General features: G+C 37.7%; 1 protein-coding gene across 2 annotated transcripts; it reads right to left on the bottom strand.

Moving 5' to 3' along the window:
* Positions 1–355: 355 nt before the first annotated feature.
* On the bottom strand, positions 356–20,926 carry LOC137243832 (putative uncharacterized protein DDB_G0292438). 2 transcript variants are annotated; one of them, XM_067772003.1, is made up of 4 exons: positions 20,354–20,926; positions 6,837–7,052; positions 1,108–1,464; positions 356–1,055 (listed from the first exon to the last, which is right to left on the bottom strand). In XM_067772003.1, the coding sequence occupies exons 1-2, from the start codon at positions 20,781–20,783 to the stop codon at positions 7,048–7,050; spliced, it is 435 nt and encodes a 144-aa protein (XP_067628104.1). In that variant the 5' UTR covers positions 20,784–20,926; the 3' UTR covers positions 356–1,055; positions 1,108–1,464; positions 6,837–7,047. The 2 variants fall into 2 exon arrangements, with proteins under 2 accessions (XP_067628104.1, XP_067628103.1); XM_067772002.1 differs by having other exon boundaries at positions 356–1,464.
* Between the last annotated feature and the right edge of the window lie 45 nt (positions 20,927–20,971).

Raw genomic sequence — 20,971 nt, 5'->3', positions numbered from 1 at the left:
ATGGACTCATGGACCGGCTAATTCAACTTAACCTAACTTATGCAAAACCTAACCTAACTTAAGAAAAAAAAACTGTTTTTTTGGAAGTTGTCACCCAAAACGTAGTTATGAGCTTTCGAAGTTCTTCATTATATTAAGAAAAATGCGAATCACGCTCACATGTTTACATTTTTTTTAGTTCTTTAATATGGCAATTCAACTTCTAATAACGAAAGATCAATTTCGAACTTCGAACGCCTATAACTATGTTTTAGAAGCTAGCTTCGAAAAAATACAAAAACAATTTGTTGAGTATAATTCGATCTCTGCAATACAAGCGCCTTGGTCCCAGTATTTAAATAAAAAAACTTCAAACTTTTATATTTTTAATTTTTTTTGTGCTTTATTTCTTTAACTTTCTCCTTTATTTTTATGTAAATTATGCGTAAATGTAATTTGGAAATATTTTGAATTTTTTTTTATGATTATTAAAATTTTTTCTTTACCTTTTTTACTCCAGTTTTCATTCTTTCGCTTCTTTGTTGCTTCTCTTTTCGGCATTTTTTCAGCTTTTATGTAAGTAACACTTTCAATATACTTGGATTTATGAATGTATGCTTGTATGTATGTATTAAATTTCAAAACTAAAATTAAAGTGTAGAATTGAGACGAGTCCTGGTTAAGAAGAAAGTGAGTTAAATCGTGGTGAATATGAGAACTGGATTGAAAAGTGAGTGGGTTGAAAAATGTTGTAGATTGTGGGTGGTGTTAGTGTATGTGTGTGATGGGGATTATGTAAGTTAATGGTGTGTTTCGGGTAGTGTGGTGAGTTTTGTAATTAAAAAGTTTTATTTTTATAATTTTTTTTCTTGCTTTTCAATAAATGTAGCAGTAAAAAAAGATATTATTTTAAGTCTATCTTTTAGATTGCAATTGGCGTGAGTAATGATCAAGTAATTTGTAATTTGTAGGTAGAATAGATATTGGAAGCAGTAGTCCATAAAACGAAATAAACCCGTCGTCAAGAAATCAGAAGCTGGTCTCATCAGCGGTATATAGTCCATATGATATAAGGCCTTAAATAAAAAAAATTACTGATTTGTTGCTATTGTTGTCAACAGCAGCTACTTCATCGTCTCATACGTTCTCTCTCTTTCTGTTGCGTTGCAAAATTTTGCTGCAAAAAAAGATTTAAATAACAATTATTTGCGAATTGTTATCCATTGCTTAAAAAACAGTAGCTTAATTATGTTGTAGTAGATGATTTTTATGTAGGTAATAGGAGTGGTTCTATGTATATTGTATAACAGCCAAACAAATCCTTTGGATCAGTCCATTGCCGTGATATTAATGCTGGAAGTAGAAGAGTTCTTCTCCATCCTCTGCCAATTAAGATGAGCCCTTCAAATACAAACGAACGTTGATATACATAAAAAGTTGTATTCAGCTAACGCCAGTATCAATTGTATTGTAATTAAAAAGTGGCTGAAAAAAAGTAAAAAATTAAATAAAATTAAAAGTTAGAATCTGATGAAAAAGATTTATGAACATATCACCAGCTGCGTGAAAAGTCACCTTTCTTGGCTAACTGTTCAAATCGATGTCAAATATCTAAGCATTTTTATTTTTCAAAAACGCTTTATTGCCGCTGAATTTGTGTCGAATTTAAGTTGATCTAGAACGCTTTCGAAAAAAATTCTTGGATAGGCGCTCTTGAATCATTTGCTGAGACAACACATTTTTGAACCGCTAGCGAAGATAGGTTGATATTCCACTCTTTAGTCGATTTATAACACGTGGATTATTCTATGTCAATACAACGAGGGGGGTTTTTTTTAATTTTTTTGTGTTCCTGTGATTTACATATTTTTTTCATTTTCAAAAATACTAGCAATTTTTTTCATAATTTTAAACAAAAGTAATTTTAACAACAAATTTTTTTAAAATTAAAGTTATAATTTTTTTCATCTGAATTTCATTTCGAATTTTTTCATAATTTTGATCAGTAATTTTTAATTTGGAACCAAAAAACTTAGCGATACTCATTTATGTTATGATGGTTTTTTTTTAATTGATTTTTTTTTTAATAAAAAAAAACCATCATGACAATAATAGTAATACAAAAATTATTGTTAGGCCTTGAGCTCGATTCGAACCCGCGATTCTTTTTAATATTTTCTTCCAGAAAATTTTCGAAAACGATAAGAAAAAAATGTTTTTAATTTGGTTTAAAATCTTTTCCTATTTCCAACTTCTTCGGTTTCAATTTTTTTTTTAATTTTTCATAGACTGCATTCATTGTTAATAATTTAGATCTAAATATGTGCCTATTTTTGTTCTATCTAAAGTACCGCTAGAGTTCTTTTGTATCTCTTTTTGATCTACAAATATGTTATCCACACTTTAAAATTCGTATTAAAAGTTAACTTGTAAATATTTGCTAAATACCTTCAATTTTTTTTTTTTTTTTTTTTTGTAACTACATAACTACATTCTTAAAAATAGTTTTGAATTTTTCGAAATTTCGCACATTCCGTTTATTTTGCTGTTTGTATCTAAATATGTACATATATTTTTTTATTTTTTCTAAAAAAATTTTGTTTAAGTTTTTCGTAATTGATTTCAATTGTTTTCCTTATCCTAATATTTTATTTTGCATTATTATTTAGATTCAAACTCTTTTACATGTATTCATAATAATGATGGCAAAAGGGTTTTCGAAATTTTTCTAAGTTCGAATTGAAACTATGTTTAGCAATTTTAATTAATAAGGGGACTTTAAAAAAAATGTATACATCAAGAGTTTTACTGCGTGAGTCCTAGAATTTTTTTAAAACCTTTGCTACGTATCTTCGAAAAAAAATTCGTAATTTTTATATAAGAAATTATTTCCAATTTTTTCGAAATTTCGAACATTCCGATTTTTATGCAGTTTTATCGTGGTAAGCATTGTTTTTTTTTTTTAAACTTTTACTACATATATCCGATTTTTTCGAAATTTCGAACATTCTGCTTCTTATGCAGTTTCATCATGGTAATCATTGTTTTTTTTTTTCAAAACTTTTGCTACATATCTTCGATTTTTTCGAAATTTCGAACATTCAGCTTTTTATGCAGTTTCATCGTGGTAATCATTGTTTGTTTTTTTCAAAATTTTTGCTACATATCTTCGATTTTTTCGAAATTTCGAACATTCCGCTTTTCATTGATTATTTGCATTTTTATTTATCTGAATATTATTTTCCCCGATCACGATGGAAATACTTTAATTCTTTGTAGTTTATTTTGATTGTTTTCCTAATCTTAATGTATTTTTTTTATAAATTTTCCTTTTTTTCCATATTTGGATCTGAAAAATATTTTGTCATAATTATCATTCACAATTGCCCTTTTCACAGTTTTAATCAGATTAAAACTCTTGTATTTGTGCGTAATAATAATGCTTTAAGGATGTCCGAAATTTTAAATTATATAAATTGGAATTAAAATGTTTTTAAGTAATTTTAACTATTCAGGGAACTAGAAAATATTTTACTTTTAGAGTTATATTGCGTGAGTCCTAGATTTTTTTCAAAACTTTTGCTACATATCTTCGAAAAAAAGTTCGTAATTTTCATATAAGAAAAACTTTGAATTTTTTTCGAGATTTCGAACATTCCGATTTTTATTGCTTTTATATTTTGATATTTTTTTTAATAATCTGAAAATTGTTTTCGCTTCTCTTAATATATTGAATTTTTTTTGAAATTAATTGCAATTGTTTTGCGAATGGGAAAAAATAAAAAAAAAAACATTTTCCATTTTTACGAAATTGGAAAATGTGAATCTTACTATGCAGGGAACTAAAAAATATTTTACTGGTAGTTTTATCGCGTGAGTCCTTGATTTTTTTCAAAACTTTTGCTATATATCTTCGAAAAAACATTCGTGATTTTCATTCAAGAAATAGTTTGAAATTTTTTCATAAATAATTTTCTTGGCGGCTTGAGGTCCAATTTTGTATATAAAATTCAAAAATTGTTGAGATTCTCTTAATATATTGAATTTTTTTCGTAATTGATTGGAATTGTTTTTCGAATGGGAAAAAAATTTATACAAAAAAAAACACTTTCCATTTTTACGAAATTGGAAAATGTGAATCTTACTACGCAGGGGACTAAAAAATATTTTACTTGTAGCTTTATCGCGTGAGTCCTAGATTTTTTTTCAAACTTTTACTACATATCTTCGAAAAAAAATTCGCAATTTTCATCTAAGAAATAGTTTGAAATTTTTTCGAGATTTCTAACATTCCGATTTTATTTGCTTTTGACTTGATTTTTTTTAATACTATGATAATATATTGAATTTTTTCATAATTTGTTTCAATTGTTTTTCGAATGGGAAAAAAATTATAAAAAATATATTTTCCATTTTTTCGAAATTGGAAAATGTGAATCTTACTATTCGGGGGACTAAAAATATTTTACTTATAGTTTTATCGCGTGAATCCTATGTTTCTTTTCAAAACATTTGCTACATACATATCTTCGAAAAAACATTCGTAATTTCCATCAAAGAAATAGTTTGAATTTTTTTCGAGATTTCGAACATTCCGCTTTTAATTACTTTTGTCTTGATTTATTTTTTTAATAATCTGAAAATGGTTTTCCCTTCTCTTAATATATTGAGTTTTTTCGTAATTGATTTCAATTGTTTTTCGAATGGGAAACAAATTATAGAAAAATATTTTCCATTTTTTCGAAATTGGAAAATGTGAATCTTACTATTCGGGGGACTAAAAAATATTTTACTTATCGTTTTATCGCGTGAGTCCTACTTTTTTTCGAAACTTTTGCTACATATCTTCAAAAAAAAATTCGTAATTTTCATCTAAGAAATAGTGTAAAATTTTTTCGAGATTTCGAACATTCCGATTTTAATTGCTTTTATGTCTTGATTTTGTTTTTTTAATAATCTGAAAATTGTTCTCCTAATATATTGAATTTTTACGTAATTGATTTCAATAGTTTTTCGAATGGGAAAACAAATTTATAAAAAAAACATTTTCCATTTTTTCGAAATTGGAAAGAGTGAATGTTACATTTTTTTCACTATCCAAAAAACAATAACACACATTAAAAAACAAACATCATTGCATTGCTATAGAATTTCCCATATTATATACAGATGTCAAGTCGAAATACAATGATACAGTAAGCGTATTGTCGCAAAGGTAATACGGTTGACAAAATATCAAATGGGACAGTTAGTATAAATATTTAACAATTTAATGAAATTAAAAATATTTATATATGTTGTACCTGCTCCATTTACTTACGAAAGACCATAACGCCTACTGAGTGGAATATCACCTTATATCAGTTGCCGTTTTTGAGAAAACTTTGCAATAACGCTCTATCTCAGAACTCAATTGAAGTACGTCATTTATGTCTCAAAGTTTGTTTAAACCCCCTATCTGAGTTCCTATTCAATACATTTTGACATTTACTGGGGCGTTTATGAAACAAATTATGCCATAGAGCGTTTGACAACCGAATTCTGTGATATTACGTTTTAGAAACATATTCCCAAATAGGGCGTTATTCCAACGATTTCTGAAACAGGAAATGGCAGCGGAGATAGGGTAATATTAGACTCACCAGTTGATTTAACTTCGACCCGGTTTTTCAGTAGTTGGTTAAGCTAAGCTTAAACTCTAGTCAAATTAAACTTCAGTTAAACCACTGAGTAGTTTTTCAGTCACAGTTTAAGGCCGCCTTTGGGGTAGGATTTTTTATACGGCAAACACTTTGTAGGTACGACAAAAACTGGATTTTGCCGACTCCGAACGGCATCTGCAAGGCAGATGAGTTTTCACTGAGAGCTTTTCATGGCAGAAATACACCCGGAGCGCTTGCCAAACACTGCCGAGGGGCGACCCCGCTTAGAAAAAATTTCTTCTAATTGAAAAACCTTATTTCTAAAATGTTGATGTTACTTTGCCCGGGGTGTGAACCCAGGGCATACGGTGTGGTAGGCGGAGCACGCCTAAACCAGATATTTCTCAAGTTGATATCCAACTTCATTCGCCAATCACTATCCAACCTTTGAGAAATTTTGTAAACTTTAGTTCTCGAGTCATTAGCATTTTCAAATTATTATCCAACCTTCGAGCGATTTAGAGAAATGTAAAGTTCTCAAATGAAAATTGGACATGTCTCTCCAGTTGATATCCTTTATTGGATATCGAGTTGAGGTTAAGTTGAAAAAACTCGCCACGGTGGTACCACCAAAGCCAACGGCTATTTATTGTGAGAAATAAACACCTGATTGATAGCAGTAATGTATCAAAAATAAATTATATATATTTTATTTTATTTTCGTGAAAATACTGTGGTATGGAATCATACATTCGAATCCAGTTAGAGAACCACAAGTTGGGAATTAAGATTTTTAAACTTCAGTTATAACGATTTTCGCTTTATAAAAATTCCCTCTTGTGCTGAGTACACTAAGATTCTCAAGTTGAACCTCTGTTTCGTAACAACTCTTGAGATTTTAGAGGTATGCTATTTATCAGCATGAGCTGTAATGGTACTCAAGCCCAAATGCTTGTTGGGTATAATCGACGCCCTTTCGAACGTACGCAAATCACCAATAAGTTAACTAGAGTTTAACGCTGCCAGATCGGCTGACTGACTGAAAAACTGCAGAATAAGTTTAAGCGTAGTTTAACTGACAAACTGAGTTGAACTTGTACTGAAAAACCGGGCCTTATTCTATTGTAGACGGGCGGTGCTTTTAAGTCCGCTTTCCGACAACACGCTTACGGCTTTATTGTATTTCGATGGCAAATACAAGTCGCATATACTCACAAATAAGTTGAGGAGTCATTCCACATGCCGTATGTCTAGTATTTATATTTACGTATGTATTTACATATAAATGAGTGCGATAAACTGCTTAATCAAATTTAATCCTCGCATCCAGAGAGTCCTTATAAGCTATGCTATTTTTCTATGTATATATATATGTATATATATATTTATATATGTAAGTATATATGTGTCCTTAAAAATAGAACATTTACGCTGTGAAAGAAAGAAAAGCAAAAAAGGAAAGAAAAAGAGCAGAATAAAGTTTTAAAAACAAATTTGCATTTTAGTAAACTTTTTTATAAAATTATTTGCATCAGTAAAATTGTAATTTTTAAAGATAGCAAAGCCAGTCATATTCTTTTGCATTTTTTTTTTTACTTACAACCTTATTAGCTTACCCAAAGGATGAGTGATCACATATTGAGTGATACCTCGCAAAACTATTACAAATTAGATTATAGAAAAATGTTATAGACACCATATGTTATAGATATCACATACGCAGAAGGCACGGATTTACATCGAGTTAAGAAACGACAAATTCTAAAATCATAGAGCTGAGGAAGATATTGCTCCGCTCTAAGAGACTGCTATCACAACCCCGTGCAGGTTGTGGAACTTCCAGCAACATCTTTTGAACAAAAACTCTGAAGAACTGGGAACTCAACTGACAACTGACTCATGGCCCATTCCACGGAGACGGGTGTTTGGTTCGAGTTCACTATAATAGTCGTTTAGGTTTTATTTTCCGCTGATATCCAAACTGGCTAAAATAAATACTTATATAAGTTTAAGCAATTTTAGTCACTGCAACGGGTGTCACAAGTAGATATGGGTTACCGTGGAATAACCAAAAAGTGACCAAAATAAAACAGTTCAATTCATAGCGCGATATACCTCCAAGGAGATTTAGAGCCCCGACACATAAGCAGATTTTCATATACATAGATGCGTTCTACTCAATATTATGCATTATGAGTAGATTGTACGTATTTTTATGTAGAACGGTAGATTGAGCGACACTGGCGCCATCTGACATGGAAAAGTAGCCAACTCCCAATTTTGTTACAAGCAAAGCATAAGAAGAAGAATTTGACATTTGCTTTGGCTAAGGGTGTTGGCACACTTTGCAAGTGAAATTATTTTTCCCACTCTTTGGTAAATTTTATAACATTTTTCGCAAGTAAAAACTGCAATATAACAAATGAATACGACACAAAATATGTTAGCAAGACTTTTTGTTGTATAGGGAGAATGTTTATACCAGTGCTTCGCGAAATTTTGTATGTGAATGGGCAAGGCGAAATAAACTTCAATTGCCACGTCTGAAGTTTCTTCATATTTACAAACGCGACATCTTGGTTGATTGTAGCGATGTTATTGGAATGCATAAGCTTGTGTTAAACGCATCTATATGAAAAATGTCATTGTACCGCGGACTTTGGGTCGAGATTCCCTACCAATTTGCATCTTGCTACTTTTTCATTTTTCCCACAAAGCGGCGGTGCGGGACCTACCTGCTTTATGCAGACTCCGAACGACAGCTGCAAGGCAGATGAATTTTCCCTTAGAAGCTTTTCATGGCAGAAATACACTCGGAGTGTTTGCCAAATCACTGGCAACGGGCGCCGCGCTTGATAACTTTTTTCCATAGACTTCGATGTTGCTTTTTCCGGGCATCGAATCCATGAGTTTTGGTGTGGTAGGCACCACCACCACAGCGACCGACGCCTTGAAATATTAGCTAAGGCAAAACGTCCGCTACTCTCGGAAAATGAATTATATGACTTAAACTGCTTGTTGATTTGAAATAGCTGAACGCTGAGTCACTCCTAATAAAGCTATGATCTGGTGAGCACAGGAAACGAACAAAGAACGTGCTCAATTGTTTCTTCCTGCAACCGAACCTTCCTAAAGCTACCACTGACCTAATTTAGGAGGATGTGATTCCTTAGGGATTGGTAAGGAACTTTTCAGAGCCATTCCAAGTAAATGATGATTCAAACTTTCTATGTTGTTGTTGTTATTGTTGTTGTTGTTGTAGCCGTTAATCTGAAAGTTATTACTGTTATCGAAGCAAGATAAAGGCGCCTTGCCGGATTCAAATTCGCATCTAAAGAAAACTTCGTATGTTTAAGAACCGGCCTTAACAGGAAAAACATTGACAGCTAAGAAATCCAATACAAAATCACTTTGTCAATAAATCCTTACTCGACGTACAAAAATCAGGGTCTATAAGGCTCTCATCATATCCCAAAGTACGACTAGTATACATAGGCGCTGTCGCGAGAAAACTGTATGCCCCTTGGTATATTCGAGAGAAAAGTTCTACGGAATAAGTAAGGAAGGCTAAGTTCGGGTGTAACCGAACATTACATACTCAGATGCCAAATTACAGCTTGCAAAACTTTTAAATAACCTTCTTTCAAAAATTGGGCGGTGCCACGCCCATTGTCCAAAATTTTACTAATTTTCTATTCTGCGTCATAAGGTCAACCAACCTACCAACTTTCATCGCTTTATCGGTTTTTCGAAATTTTCGATATCGAAAAAGTGATCGTGGTTATAGTCCGATTTCGTTCACTTTAAATAGCGATCTGTGATGAGTGCCCAGGAACTTACATACCAAATTTCATTAAGATACCACAAAATTTACTCAAGTTACGTTTTTACGGACAGACGAACATGGCTAAATGAATTTCTCTTTTCGCCAAGATCATTACGATATATAGAAGTGTATATCTGTCTCGATTATGCCATTACGGGGTACCGTTATGCGAACAAAACTAATATACTCTGTGAGTGCTGCTCAGCACCAACGTGTAGCGCAATGAGCTGTGTAAGCTTTACGAAGATAAGAACCTAGCGCAACGAATAAAAGACCAAAGGTGTCGCTTGTTAAAGCCAAATTAAACTTCCTTAACCCTAAAGCCATAGTCGTAACCATACCCTTATCCATAACCATCTCCAATGTGATCGATTAATGGTGCCTTAACCTAAAAATAGTGAATATTTCATAAAAATTAAGAAAACGCAAAAAATTACAAACATATTCCACAAAAAATAAGTCTCTTAGTCATAACGTATCCAAAACAATGAATAAAATCTACAAACAGTTATTAAATTCACCAACTCAAATATTTTTAGGTTATGGATATGGTGAGAAATCAAAAACCAATTGTTGGCGATGGCATGGTTACGGCGTTAGCGTTATGGTATGGTACCATACATTGACTTCCATAAGGTAGGTTCGATCAGCTGTTTTATCTGGTTATGGTTATATGGTTATAAGTCACCATTAATCGGCCCTTTAGGTCATTGTGTGCAAATTTACATATCGACTATTTGGCAGCAGGGTCAGGGAGAGACTATCACTGAGTTGCAAGAGACAGGAGGAGGAAGACTATGTTGTTGTTGTAGTAGCAGTGCTTCACCCCATCCAATAGGTGCGATAGTGCAACAATACTTGCAGTTTCAACAGGGTTGGATCAAAGAGACAAGGTGCCAAAAAGACGTCGGTTCTACAGTGCAATTGCGTATACATTGCGTATGTCGACGTTGATTCTAGAAGAGTAAGAGTTAAATCTCGTCTCCCTGGGAAGACTGCTTCCCTCAACTGCGAGTTTCTGGGTATTTTACATGGAGAAAAGCGTTCGCCGGTCATTTGAATCGGAGGGCCTTTTTATGCTTTTTTCGTTTAAACGGCTGAACTCGTATGTGCGAGGAAGACTTTATCTACCTTGGCGCTCCCAACTGTAATGATAATTCATGGCCAAAATCTTATTGGCGGTTAAAAGCCAATCAATAAAAATGAATGCCGTGTAAAGGCAATTCTCTGCATGAGTCTATAGTCCTTTCCCATCATGAGTCTGTAGTCCCTTCTCTTTCGTGAAAAGCGTAACTTTGTTAGACGACACGTTCCTGGTTAAGTGCAAGACTTGACTCCTTTTTAACACGCCCAAATTGATTATGACATCAATGGCATATAATTCTAGGGTTGCGCCCATCTTTGTCAGCTTATCTGCTATTTTACTGAGATCCATAATGTTCTAAAGATAAAAGTTTCTCCCTGTGCCGATAATTTTCGTTGAGCGGTGGTTTCTGCTTTAGTAAGGCTGTAGTGCCCCAACCCGTTAAGGGACTGAAAATATTCCTGCGGTTTGCATGCCCGTTTTTTGTGGTTAAAACAATTAGTTAAAAGCTGACTTTTTGTAGTCAACCAAAAGTGTTTGAGAAAATCCAAACCCAAAAATGAGCCCCAAGATTTTGCTTTTGATATATTATTACATAAAGGTAAGGAAATCACATTTCGCCTGCTACGTGATTTCGCTTCAAAGTCCCTTCCATTAAAAATCCGTATATACCGTTTGAGACGTCAATCATTGCTCTCACAAACGCCGTTTAATTCTTTCCCATAATAAAAAAAAACATACTTGGAGCGATTTACCCCCGAGGAAATTTAGGCCGAGCTTCTCTTCCAATTTGCGTCGTGTTCCTTTTATTTTTCCTACAAATCGGAGAGACGGAACCAACATGCTTTACGCCGGCTCCGAACGCAGACGCAAGGCACATAAATTTTGACTAAGAAGCCTCAAAGGATAGTGATGTGCAATTCTTTGGTTCATCGACGGATGTGACATCTCCCATTTTTCACGCAACTTGCTGCTTTCTTTCCCCTAAGATGGCACTGTTACGTTAGGTTAGGTTGAACTGGCCGGTCCATGAGGACCTCACATAGACTGATTCGAGTCCGTAGTGTTACCAGAAGTTTGTTTTAACGACCAAACTGGAAACCCCTATCAAAAACCAGGACCTATGTTATAACTCCGTCCTCTTGGCAAATACTAGAAGCTTCCTAGGACTTAAGCCACTTGCTGCTTATAGATCTGACAGCTGTATCACTCCTAATAGCTGGAGTCTTAGCCTGGCAGGTGCAGGGCACGAGCACAGAACGTGCTCCATCGTTTCCTCCTCCAACCCGCACTTCCTACATCTGCTATCACTGACCGCTTTTTCACTCCCATCTAATCCCATATGGCCTGGGACACAATATAGATGTATGCTTCTCCCTGTCCCGATTCTCTCCAGGGACTGCTTACACTCTAACACGCATTTAGATGCTGTGCTATGCGAGATTATTGCCTTAATTGCTGCTTGACTATCAATATAAAAGTATACGGTTGCGGCTTAAGCTATTCTCTTCCAGGTTTTCTACTGCTTTGGTTACGGCTAATATTTCCACCCTTGCGGCAACCGTCCACCTCTATGTGGCCTTTAGATCTCCTTCGAAGCGCAGATAGGGAATCAGGTAGTCTGTTCGTCTTGTGATTGATGACGCTATACTACTATGGCCGTATGCTCGGCGCTCAAGCTGCCCCGAGGCACCGAGCCTGGTTGCGGTTGTTAACGCTATTTTCTTTGTTACCAGGTCTACAGGTGGAATGACATACAGTGCAGCCGTCGGGGTTGTTTTCAGGGCTCCCGTAATGCTAAGCATCGATAGTCTGCATACCCCTCTAATTTTTTGAGGTATTGTGGCTTTCCACCAAACAAGAACTCCATAGTATAGAATAGGGCTTACAATCGCTGTAAAAACCCAATGAGAAAGAGATTGCGATAAGCCCCAGGTACACACCAGCATTATTTTACATGCATAAAGTGTCGTCAAGACCTTCTTCACTATCTCCTCCACGTTGAGCATCCATTACTGTGTAGAATGATTCCCAGATATTTTGTGCAAGGTTTATCCCGCAGGGTCACCCCGGTAAGCTTAGGCCTGGTCCAATTTTTGACCTTGTACCTATTAGTAAACAAGACCATATCCGTATTCTCGGTGTTGGCGATTAACCAGGCATTAGATGCCCAGGCATGTACATCCCAAAGCGCCCGATCCATCAAAGACCTAATTGTTGGAAGGGCTTTCCACTTGTAATAATTGCAGCGTCATCTGCGTAAGCCGTAAGTTTGACTGAACCCTAATGAGTAGGCAATTGAAAAGCAACGGCCTCTCCGGACAAACAAAAACTACGCCTCACGTTTATCCTGTAATGCGGCTCGGAATCATAGATTGTGTCGAGAGAAGATGGGATTTCTCTTGGAATATTCGGCAGCAAAGTTCTCCGAAAGATGTATGGTCCTTCGTGTGTGATGCTAAGGGTGTGTATCAAAGAAAGTTTGATGAGCCGTATGCGCTTTACGTAGATATGCATATAGTGCAGCTAACATAGGCACAGAAGCATCGCTGATTAGTCATTTTATACGAGTGTAGTTCCACTGCGTGACCTCAAATAAAAAAAAAAATACAAGGCATTATATATTATTGGGAGAGGTTTTAGGCCTAGCTTCTCTTCCAATTTGCATCGTGCTACTTTTTATATATTTTTCGTACAAATTTGCCGAGACTGTACCTATGTTTCATGCCGAGAAGACCAAGAGGCTTTCCATTAGACACATATTAAAGAAAATGTTTTAAGCTTAGTTTGAGTAAGAAGAACTTAGTAAATATTTGAATCAGTACAGATTTACAAAAATTCTTGAAAATTCTTCTTCAGTTTCTCTTAGAAAAACATAATAATTGAATATTCAATTATTATAAGCCGGTGTTGAACTCATGAATTGTTAATATATAATATTTTTTTTACTTAAATTTTTACTTGAATACAACAAAATACCTGCAAATACCAACGGAATAAAACATCCCAAAAGCAACAAAGAAAAACTAGAACTTCAACACGCAGTGGGAAATACACTCGAATAGGAATGCACTGAAAAGTACTTGTGACTGCAAGCTGCAAGAATAGATAAAAACAAGTAGGAAAGTCTAAGTTCGGGTGAACCGAACATTATATACCCAGCTGTGCACTTGAAACGCTGTCATTGTTTGCTTTGTGTGGTTAATAGTGTTACAAGGCTGCGCAATAATATATACATATATGGTTCTATTCTGAACTCATTTTCGTCCAATAGAAGCAAAACGGATACAACGGCTACCACTAATGAACTTGAGCGGGTAGAAAAACAGTTTCACAGTTGTAGCGATGAAAAAAATGCGTATGCCAAATAGCATTAAACATACGGTACCGGCTGCCATCAACATATTCACGGATGGTTCTAAGCTTGACCAGAAGGTGGGAGCAGGCCTCTTTTCACCGGATATGGGTTAAGTGGTCTCTTTTCGCCTACCAGATCACTGTAGTGTTTACCAAGCGGAAATGCTGGCAAGAGGGCTGTGAATCACCTCGGGTCTATGCCTAAGGATGGCAAACGGGTGTTTATTTTCTCAGACAGCCAGGCCGCATTAAAGGCCCTGGACTCATTCGTCGACAACGCAAAGTCGGTCACTGAATGCCGAGATGGCTCAGCACTCGCTTCCCAAGGCAGTCGGATCTATGTACCGGAGCGACTCGGGATTTTTCCCGACCAAGGACTGTCATTTCAGTGTGACCCCATTTAATTTGTTTCGTCCCTCCCACAAATTGTCATCCTCCCAGCAGCTCCTTGCAGCAGGACTGCTACATATTCTCTTACTCCGGGAAGGTATCGAACCCAATCCGGGTCCGTCTCCTGACCCCGGTCCTGAGAAATGGTTTTGCTGCATTTGCCAGAAAAGAATCTTTTTAGGACGGTCATACTCTGTTCTGTGTGTCTCGTGCAAGGGATGGTTGCATCGGACAGGTTGTTCTGGGCTTGATCCCAAAACCCGACCTCCACGTAACTTTTATAAATATTTTGTGGCTCCTTGCTGCTCACGCCCAAGGGCGTCCCGTAGTCTACGCCTAAGCGTATCCCCACTACCTTCCAGCAGCTTCGCTGCTCAGCAAGCCACAACAAGTACCCGCTGCTGCTCGCGCCCCACGGCGCCAACAACTCAAACAGCTGATACCACTCATAACTACTACCTTCGTTCGCTGGTAGCAATGCTGAGCATCAGCCCCTGCCCCCGTCTTCTTCTCCCCCCCCCCCCCCTCTTTTCTGGCAGCAATCGTGCAGGTCAGGGAAACAGACTCTGTTTGCACCGTCTGCCAGCACAGAATATATAGGTTTGCGACATCCGCTCAATGCAGCTCCTGCCTTGGGTGGTGCCACTTTCCTAAATGTTCTGGTCTCCGCGACGGCAACCCCTCGACGGGTTTCATCGCGCCATGTTGCCAGGTCGCAAACCCAAATTACCCGGGTACCCCAATGCTTGCCCAAGGGCGCCCAGTCCCAAGGCCACAACAGCAATTGCGTCCTGGCCTTCCACAACCTAGGCGTAGTCACCCCTCACTTACCCCTAGAGTGGCGGCGTCACCCCTCATGCACTTCAGAATTCTGCAGTTCAACTGTAATGGACTAACTGGGAAGATTACGGAGATAGTCGATTTCATGAAGCGGCACAACATCCGCATTGCTGCGATTCAAGAGACTAAACTCACAGCAAGATCTGCATTGCAGACCTGCTCTGGTTATAATGTCCACAGGAAATACCGCGAGAGCGGAAATGGAGGCGGCCTCGCGTTTATTATACACCACTCTGTGCAATATTATATATTTGATCCTGGCATCGACCGCAGGGACAATGTCTTAGAACGTCAAGGCCTATCTGTCCGGTCAGGCGATGCAAATCTAGAAATCATCAACATCTACATCCCTCCTGTCACCTGTTGCCCCAGAGGATACCGCCCTAATATCGAGGCCTTACTCACTGGCAACAAACGCATTATCTTAGGCGATTTCAATGCCCATCACGACCTATGGCATTCAAACTTGCGGGCGGACAGTAGGGGTGAGATGTTGGCGGATCAAATAGACGAAACGACGTTCTGCAAAATAAACGGAGACGCCCCCACACGTATGGTAGGAAGCTGTCATAGCTCGCCAGATATCTCAATCGTGAGCGCAGAACTCGTAAACTGCGTCAACTGGCAGCCGATGGTAACATTGGCATCCGACCACCTGCCCATACTTATTTCGTTCGAGCGTACCGCCGACTTCATCGTCACCGAAAAACGCACTTTCATAAACTTCAAAAAAGGAAAGTGGGAAGAATATAAATCTGCAACAGACAGCAGCTTTGCTGCCCTCCCTATCCCGACTGATGCACGCCAAGGGGAGCGTGCCTTCCGTAAGGTCATTGAATCCGCCTCGGCACATTTCATTTCCGCCGGGAGAATTCCCGAAATCCGGCCCCACATCCCGGCGGAGGCCGCGAGCTTAGCGAGGGAACGCGACCTTATAAGACAGCTTGATCCAGGCGACCCCCAAATAAGGGATATAAACCAACGCATCAGATTGCTTGTGGACGAACACAAGCGGGCGAAATGGGAAGAGCACCTAAGAGGTTGTAACCTCTCTACCGGTGTAGGTAAACTTTGGTCCACCGTAAAGTCCCTATCGAATCCGACTAAGCACAAAGACAAAGTTTCCATCGCCTTTGGCGATAAGGTGCTGTCGGCTGCGAAAAAATGCGCGAGCGCTTTCTGCCGACAATGCATAATGCATCCTACGGTCGACAAAGATAGACGGAGAGCCAATAGACACGCACATAAACACAAACTCAGCGCGTCACCAATTACCATCACCGCTAGAGAGGTTGAGGACGCCATTGGTCGCGCTAAACCATCCAAAGCAGTGGGCCCAGACGGCATAGCCATGCCGATGCTTAAAAACCTAGGGAAAGAGGGTTTCAAATATTTAGCGCATGTCTTCAACCTGTCTCTTTCCACCTTTGTCATACCCGAGAAATGGAAAATGGCCAAGGTGGTCCCGCTAATAAAGCCTGGGAAACCAGCAACGTAGGTGAGTCATAGCGTCCGATATCTCTCCTATCGCCAGTGGCAAAGACGCTTGAAGCCATTTTGCTCCCTTATTTCCAATCACATTTGCAGCTAGCCCCTCATCAGCATGGCTTCAGAAAACTCCATAGCACTACCTCCGCGCTAAATGTCATTAGCACCCAGATAAATTGCGGTTTGAATCAATATCCCCACCATAGAACAGTACTCGTAGCGTTAGACCTATCAAAAGGTTTTGATACGGTCAACCATGGCTCGTTACTGCAAGACCTGGAAGGGTCTACCCTTCCCCCATGTCTTAAAAGGTGGACCGCTAATTATCTGGGTGGTCGGCAGGCATCGGTGCAATTCAGAAACGAAACATCAAAACAAAGGAGAATTAAACAAGGGGTGCCACAGGATGGTGTCCTATCCCCGCTTTTGTTTAATTTCTACATATCTAAGCTACCTTCACCACCGGAAGGAGTCACAATCGTTTCCTACGCCGATGACTGCACAATAATGGCCACAGGGCCAGGCCCAGAGATCGATGAGCTATGCAATAAAATAAACGGCTATCTCCCTGATCTCTCCAGTTTTTTCGCCTCGCGAAACCTGGCATTGTCACCGACTAAATCTTCCGCGACCTTATTTACAACATGGACGCCCCAAATGTCGACCATATTGAACATCCACGTCGATGGCACTACGCTACCGACTGTCCTACACCCCAAAATCTTGGGTGTGACGTTTGATCAGGATCTACATTTTGGTGCGCACGCAACCGCAATTGTTCCAAGAATTCAGAGCCGTAATAAAATCCTCAAATCCCTTGCTGGCAGTACCTGGGGAAAAGATAAAGAAACGCTCTTGACCACATACAAAGCAATTAGCCAGCCGATTACGTGCTACGCGTCACCCATATGGTCGCCAAGCCTAAAAACCACCCACTGGAAGAAACTACAGGCCTGCCAAAATACTGCTCTCAGAATCGCCACGGGCTGTCTTCTTATGTCCCCAGAACACCATCTGCATAATGAGGCGAGAATACTCCCCATCAGGGAGAGAAATGAGATGCTGACCAAACAGTTTCTGAAACCTGGGCATCCCAACAGACATCTGATTGACGAACCAGCACCACCTAGGGGCCTAAGGAGTCATCTCCGTAAGCATTTTGAGGAAATACGGCACCTGAGAACCCAGCCGTATGAAGCGAAAAAACACAAGCAGGTCCTTGGTGAACTCCATAGACAGGCGTCGGACCTTTATGTCGGGAATTGCCCGGTGAATCCAGTACTTGAAGAAAAATATCCAGAACTCGCAGAAGAGGAACGCATACTCCCCAGGGAAACGCGTGTCACTCTTGCTCAACTTCGTTCTGGATACTGTAACAGGTTATCTCTTACCTATCCAGAATCAAGCCCGGCATACAAAATGTATGCCCCGCTAGAGGATATTGATGAAAATTTGTGATCGGTCGCGGCTATTAGGTGGGGCGAGCATTGCTACAACAACAACAACAACATGGCTCAGCACTTCAGTATCAGCCTTATATGGGTACCTGGGCACAGGATATTGAAGGCAACTGCAGAGCAGACGACCTGGCCAGAAGAGGCAGCACCGACCATATCCTTCCGGGAAATGATTCGGTAGGTATACCCATGGACACTTTCAGGCTTCGTGTGAACACAAGCACTATAAGAATTGCAAATGGACTATAGTCAGCCATATCATCGTGTAAGACATCCAGGCTAACCTGGCCCTCATATGACAAGGGGAGCACAAGAGCGCTTTTGATTTTAAACAAATCAGTTCTATCGTCCCTGATAAGGGTTCTAACAGGGCACTGTTTATTAGGCACGCATGGTGCTAGAATGGGGGTAGCGACCTTCGACTATTGTTGCAGCTGCAGATGTACGGATATGAAGTCAAGGCTCTAGCAAAATACATAAATTCTACGAAGTGGTTTGACCCGCTTAGGCAGGGTAGGGGTCCTTTTTGAGACCGTATAGGGGATTACATTGGGCCCATTGGTAGCCTAAGTAGTGAGCTGTTACCATAGTGTCCAGCTCAGGCCTCGCAACCTAACCTACCTATAGCATTAAAAGTATTTTGGAAAGAGTAACAAAAAAGGGCGTGTCACCCCCATTTTCAAAATTTGTTTAAATTTTATTCTTAGCTCAACCATACCACTACTGAGGTAGAATATCAGTCAAATGTAGTTAAATACCAGAGTTATTGCAAACTTTGTTAAGGTTAGATCATTAGGAAAAGTGGGCGTGGTGTTTAACCGATTTGATTATCTTCACTTAGTCTATATAATTTGGCAAGCATAGCGTCTCTGCCAAATTTCGATGTATATTGGAACGATTTTCCGTCATCCCTTGTCAAATTTGATTTCGAGTCAAACCGGTTTCGGCGATGTGCCATCAACAGTGTCGATTTTCGTTTTAGAGAAACCAAATTTGACAAGGAATGGCGGAAAATCGTTCCAATATACATCATTTATCCACCCTGTCGGAAAATCAACAAAACAAAATAAGTCACCTTCAAATTTCCTTCTTCTAAATGTAGTGGCGTCACGCCCATACTCCAAAAATTTTTGGAATTTATGTTTTGCGTAGTAAAACCAACCCATCTACCAAATTTCATTAGCTTATCGGTATTCGTTTTCGAATTATCTAAATTTTCAATACCAATCTATTTTGGGTCTTGATCAAGTTATCGTGTTAACGGACGGACGGACATGGCTTGATCACAATTTTCATCTATCTGGATTCCTTTATACCTATATAAACAACCGTTATTCAATTAAAGTGTACAACTACAGCTGGGTATAAAAACGTAAAAAACTTAACTCGAAAATGATAGCGAACGTTTTCAGAAAAATAGTAATGCAATTTGGACTGTATACAGTGAGGAAAATTTTTAATTAAGGAATTTGAATGTTGAAAACTTGCATCGAGTTCGACTAAACGTGATTCGCAAATGCAACTGTAACGTTACTAGTTGGGTCTTGTTTAATTTTTTCTCTGCTATTCTAGAATTCATTTGAAACATTCAAATTTTTTCTTCTTGCTTTGCAATCACAAATACTTAAGATTACCTAGTCATTATTAATAAAAATCATAAATGACAAATCTTTTTAGGATTAGCATATTTAGAAAAAGATTCAAATAATGCATTCCTTTTCATAAATAACGCCAAAATTTGTTTTAAACAAGTCTTTTTTAAATTTCAAAGCTTAAACTATAAATGTCACTTAGGATCTTTACTAATAAGCAAATACAATAGAGTAAGGTAAATAAATGAATCAAAGTTAATAATAAAATAAGATTTCTTGGTTTTTTTTTTTTTTTTTTTTTTTTGACATCTTTTTTTAATCTCCTCTTGTTTTATTATTTTATTTTTATTACTTTAAAAAAATGCATAGTATAAATTTTTTGTAAAAAATTTTTCTCAATTTCTTTTTTTTTTTTTGTTCTTTTTCTTTTTTTCATTTTTTTATTAATTCGGTTTTTTTTTCTATTTATTTCACTGAGAAATATTTTTTTTTCGCATAAAAATTGTACGTGTAAAATCGTAATACCTAAATCAAATTAAATTGATAAAATACATACATAAATAAGTAGGCACAGTTTAAGGAGAATAGAGGAGCAAAGAGATAAGAAATAGGCATCCAATGAAGGCACTGTTCAGTTTTTTGGTTTTGTTATCCCGCTTAAAATAAAATAAAGTAGTATTGTTGTGATAAAAACTTACAATTAACAGTTGTTGTTGTTATTGTGTTGTTGTCGGTCAGCATCAACAAATCGTCATCGTCATTGTCAACATCATCGTTAGCGCTTGCTTTGATTGATGAATTATGGTTACTATTATAGTTGTTGTTGTTTTTGCTATCAGGAATGGAGGCTGTAGCGGTGGCAGAAGCATTTTTGGCAACAACAGCCGAATTAGAGATAGCAGCATTGTAACCACTATTTTTATTATTTTTGTCGCAATTCATATAGTTGGTATGTTGATTTTGCATTGTCTGATTCGAAGTGTTTGTAGATTTGAATGTCAATGGTTTCTCACCGCTGCCACTTATTATACCTCCCATTGCACCTGTAGAAATATTTTGTAAACGTCGGCTATTGTGATTCCTTTGGTAAATAGACGATGCATTTGGTAAGCCTTGCTTGAATGCCATTGCAGCGTTGTTGTTGTGAGCAGTGTGACCTGCGATACCACGTTGACTGAAAATACTATTTGAATTGGCTGCGGCTGCTGCATTGTTATTTTTACGAAATTTCTGTGAATGTGTGATTATTGATGAATGTGTATGATGAGTTGAGTGTGCAGAATGTAGTGAATGTGAGATATAATGGGTTTGTGATT

This window comes from Eurosta solidaginis, chromosome 3 (assembly GCF_040869045.1).
Source record: "Eurosta solidaginis isolate ZX-2024a chromosome 3, ASM4086904v1, whole genome shotgun sequence".
Classification (NCBI taxonomy): Eukaryota; Metazoa; Arthropoda; class Insecta; order Diptera; family Tephritidae; genus Eurosta; species Eurosta solidaginis.
The sequence above is the reverse complement of the archived record's forward strand: the minus strand, read 5'-3'. Positions and strand labels throughout refer to the sequence as shown.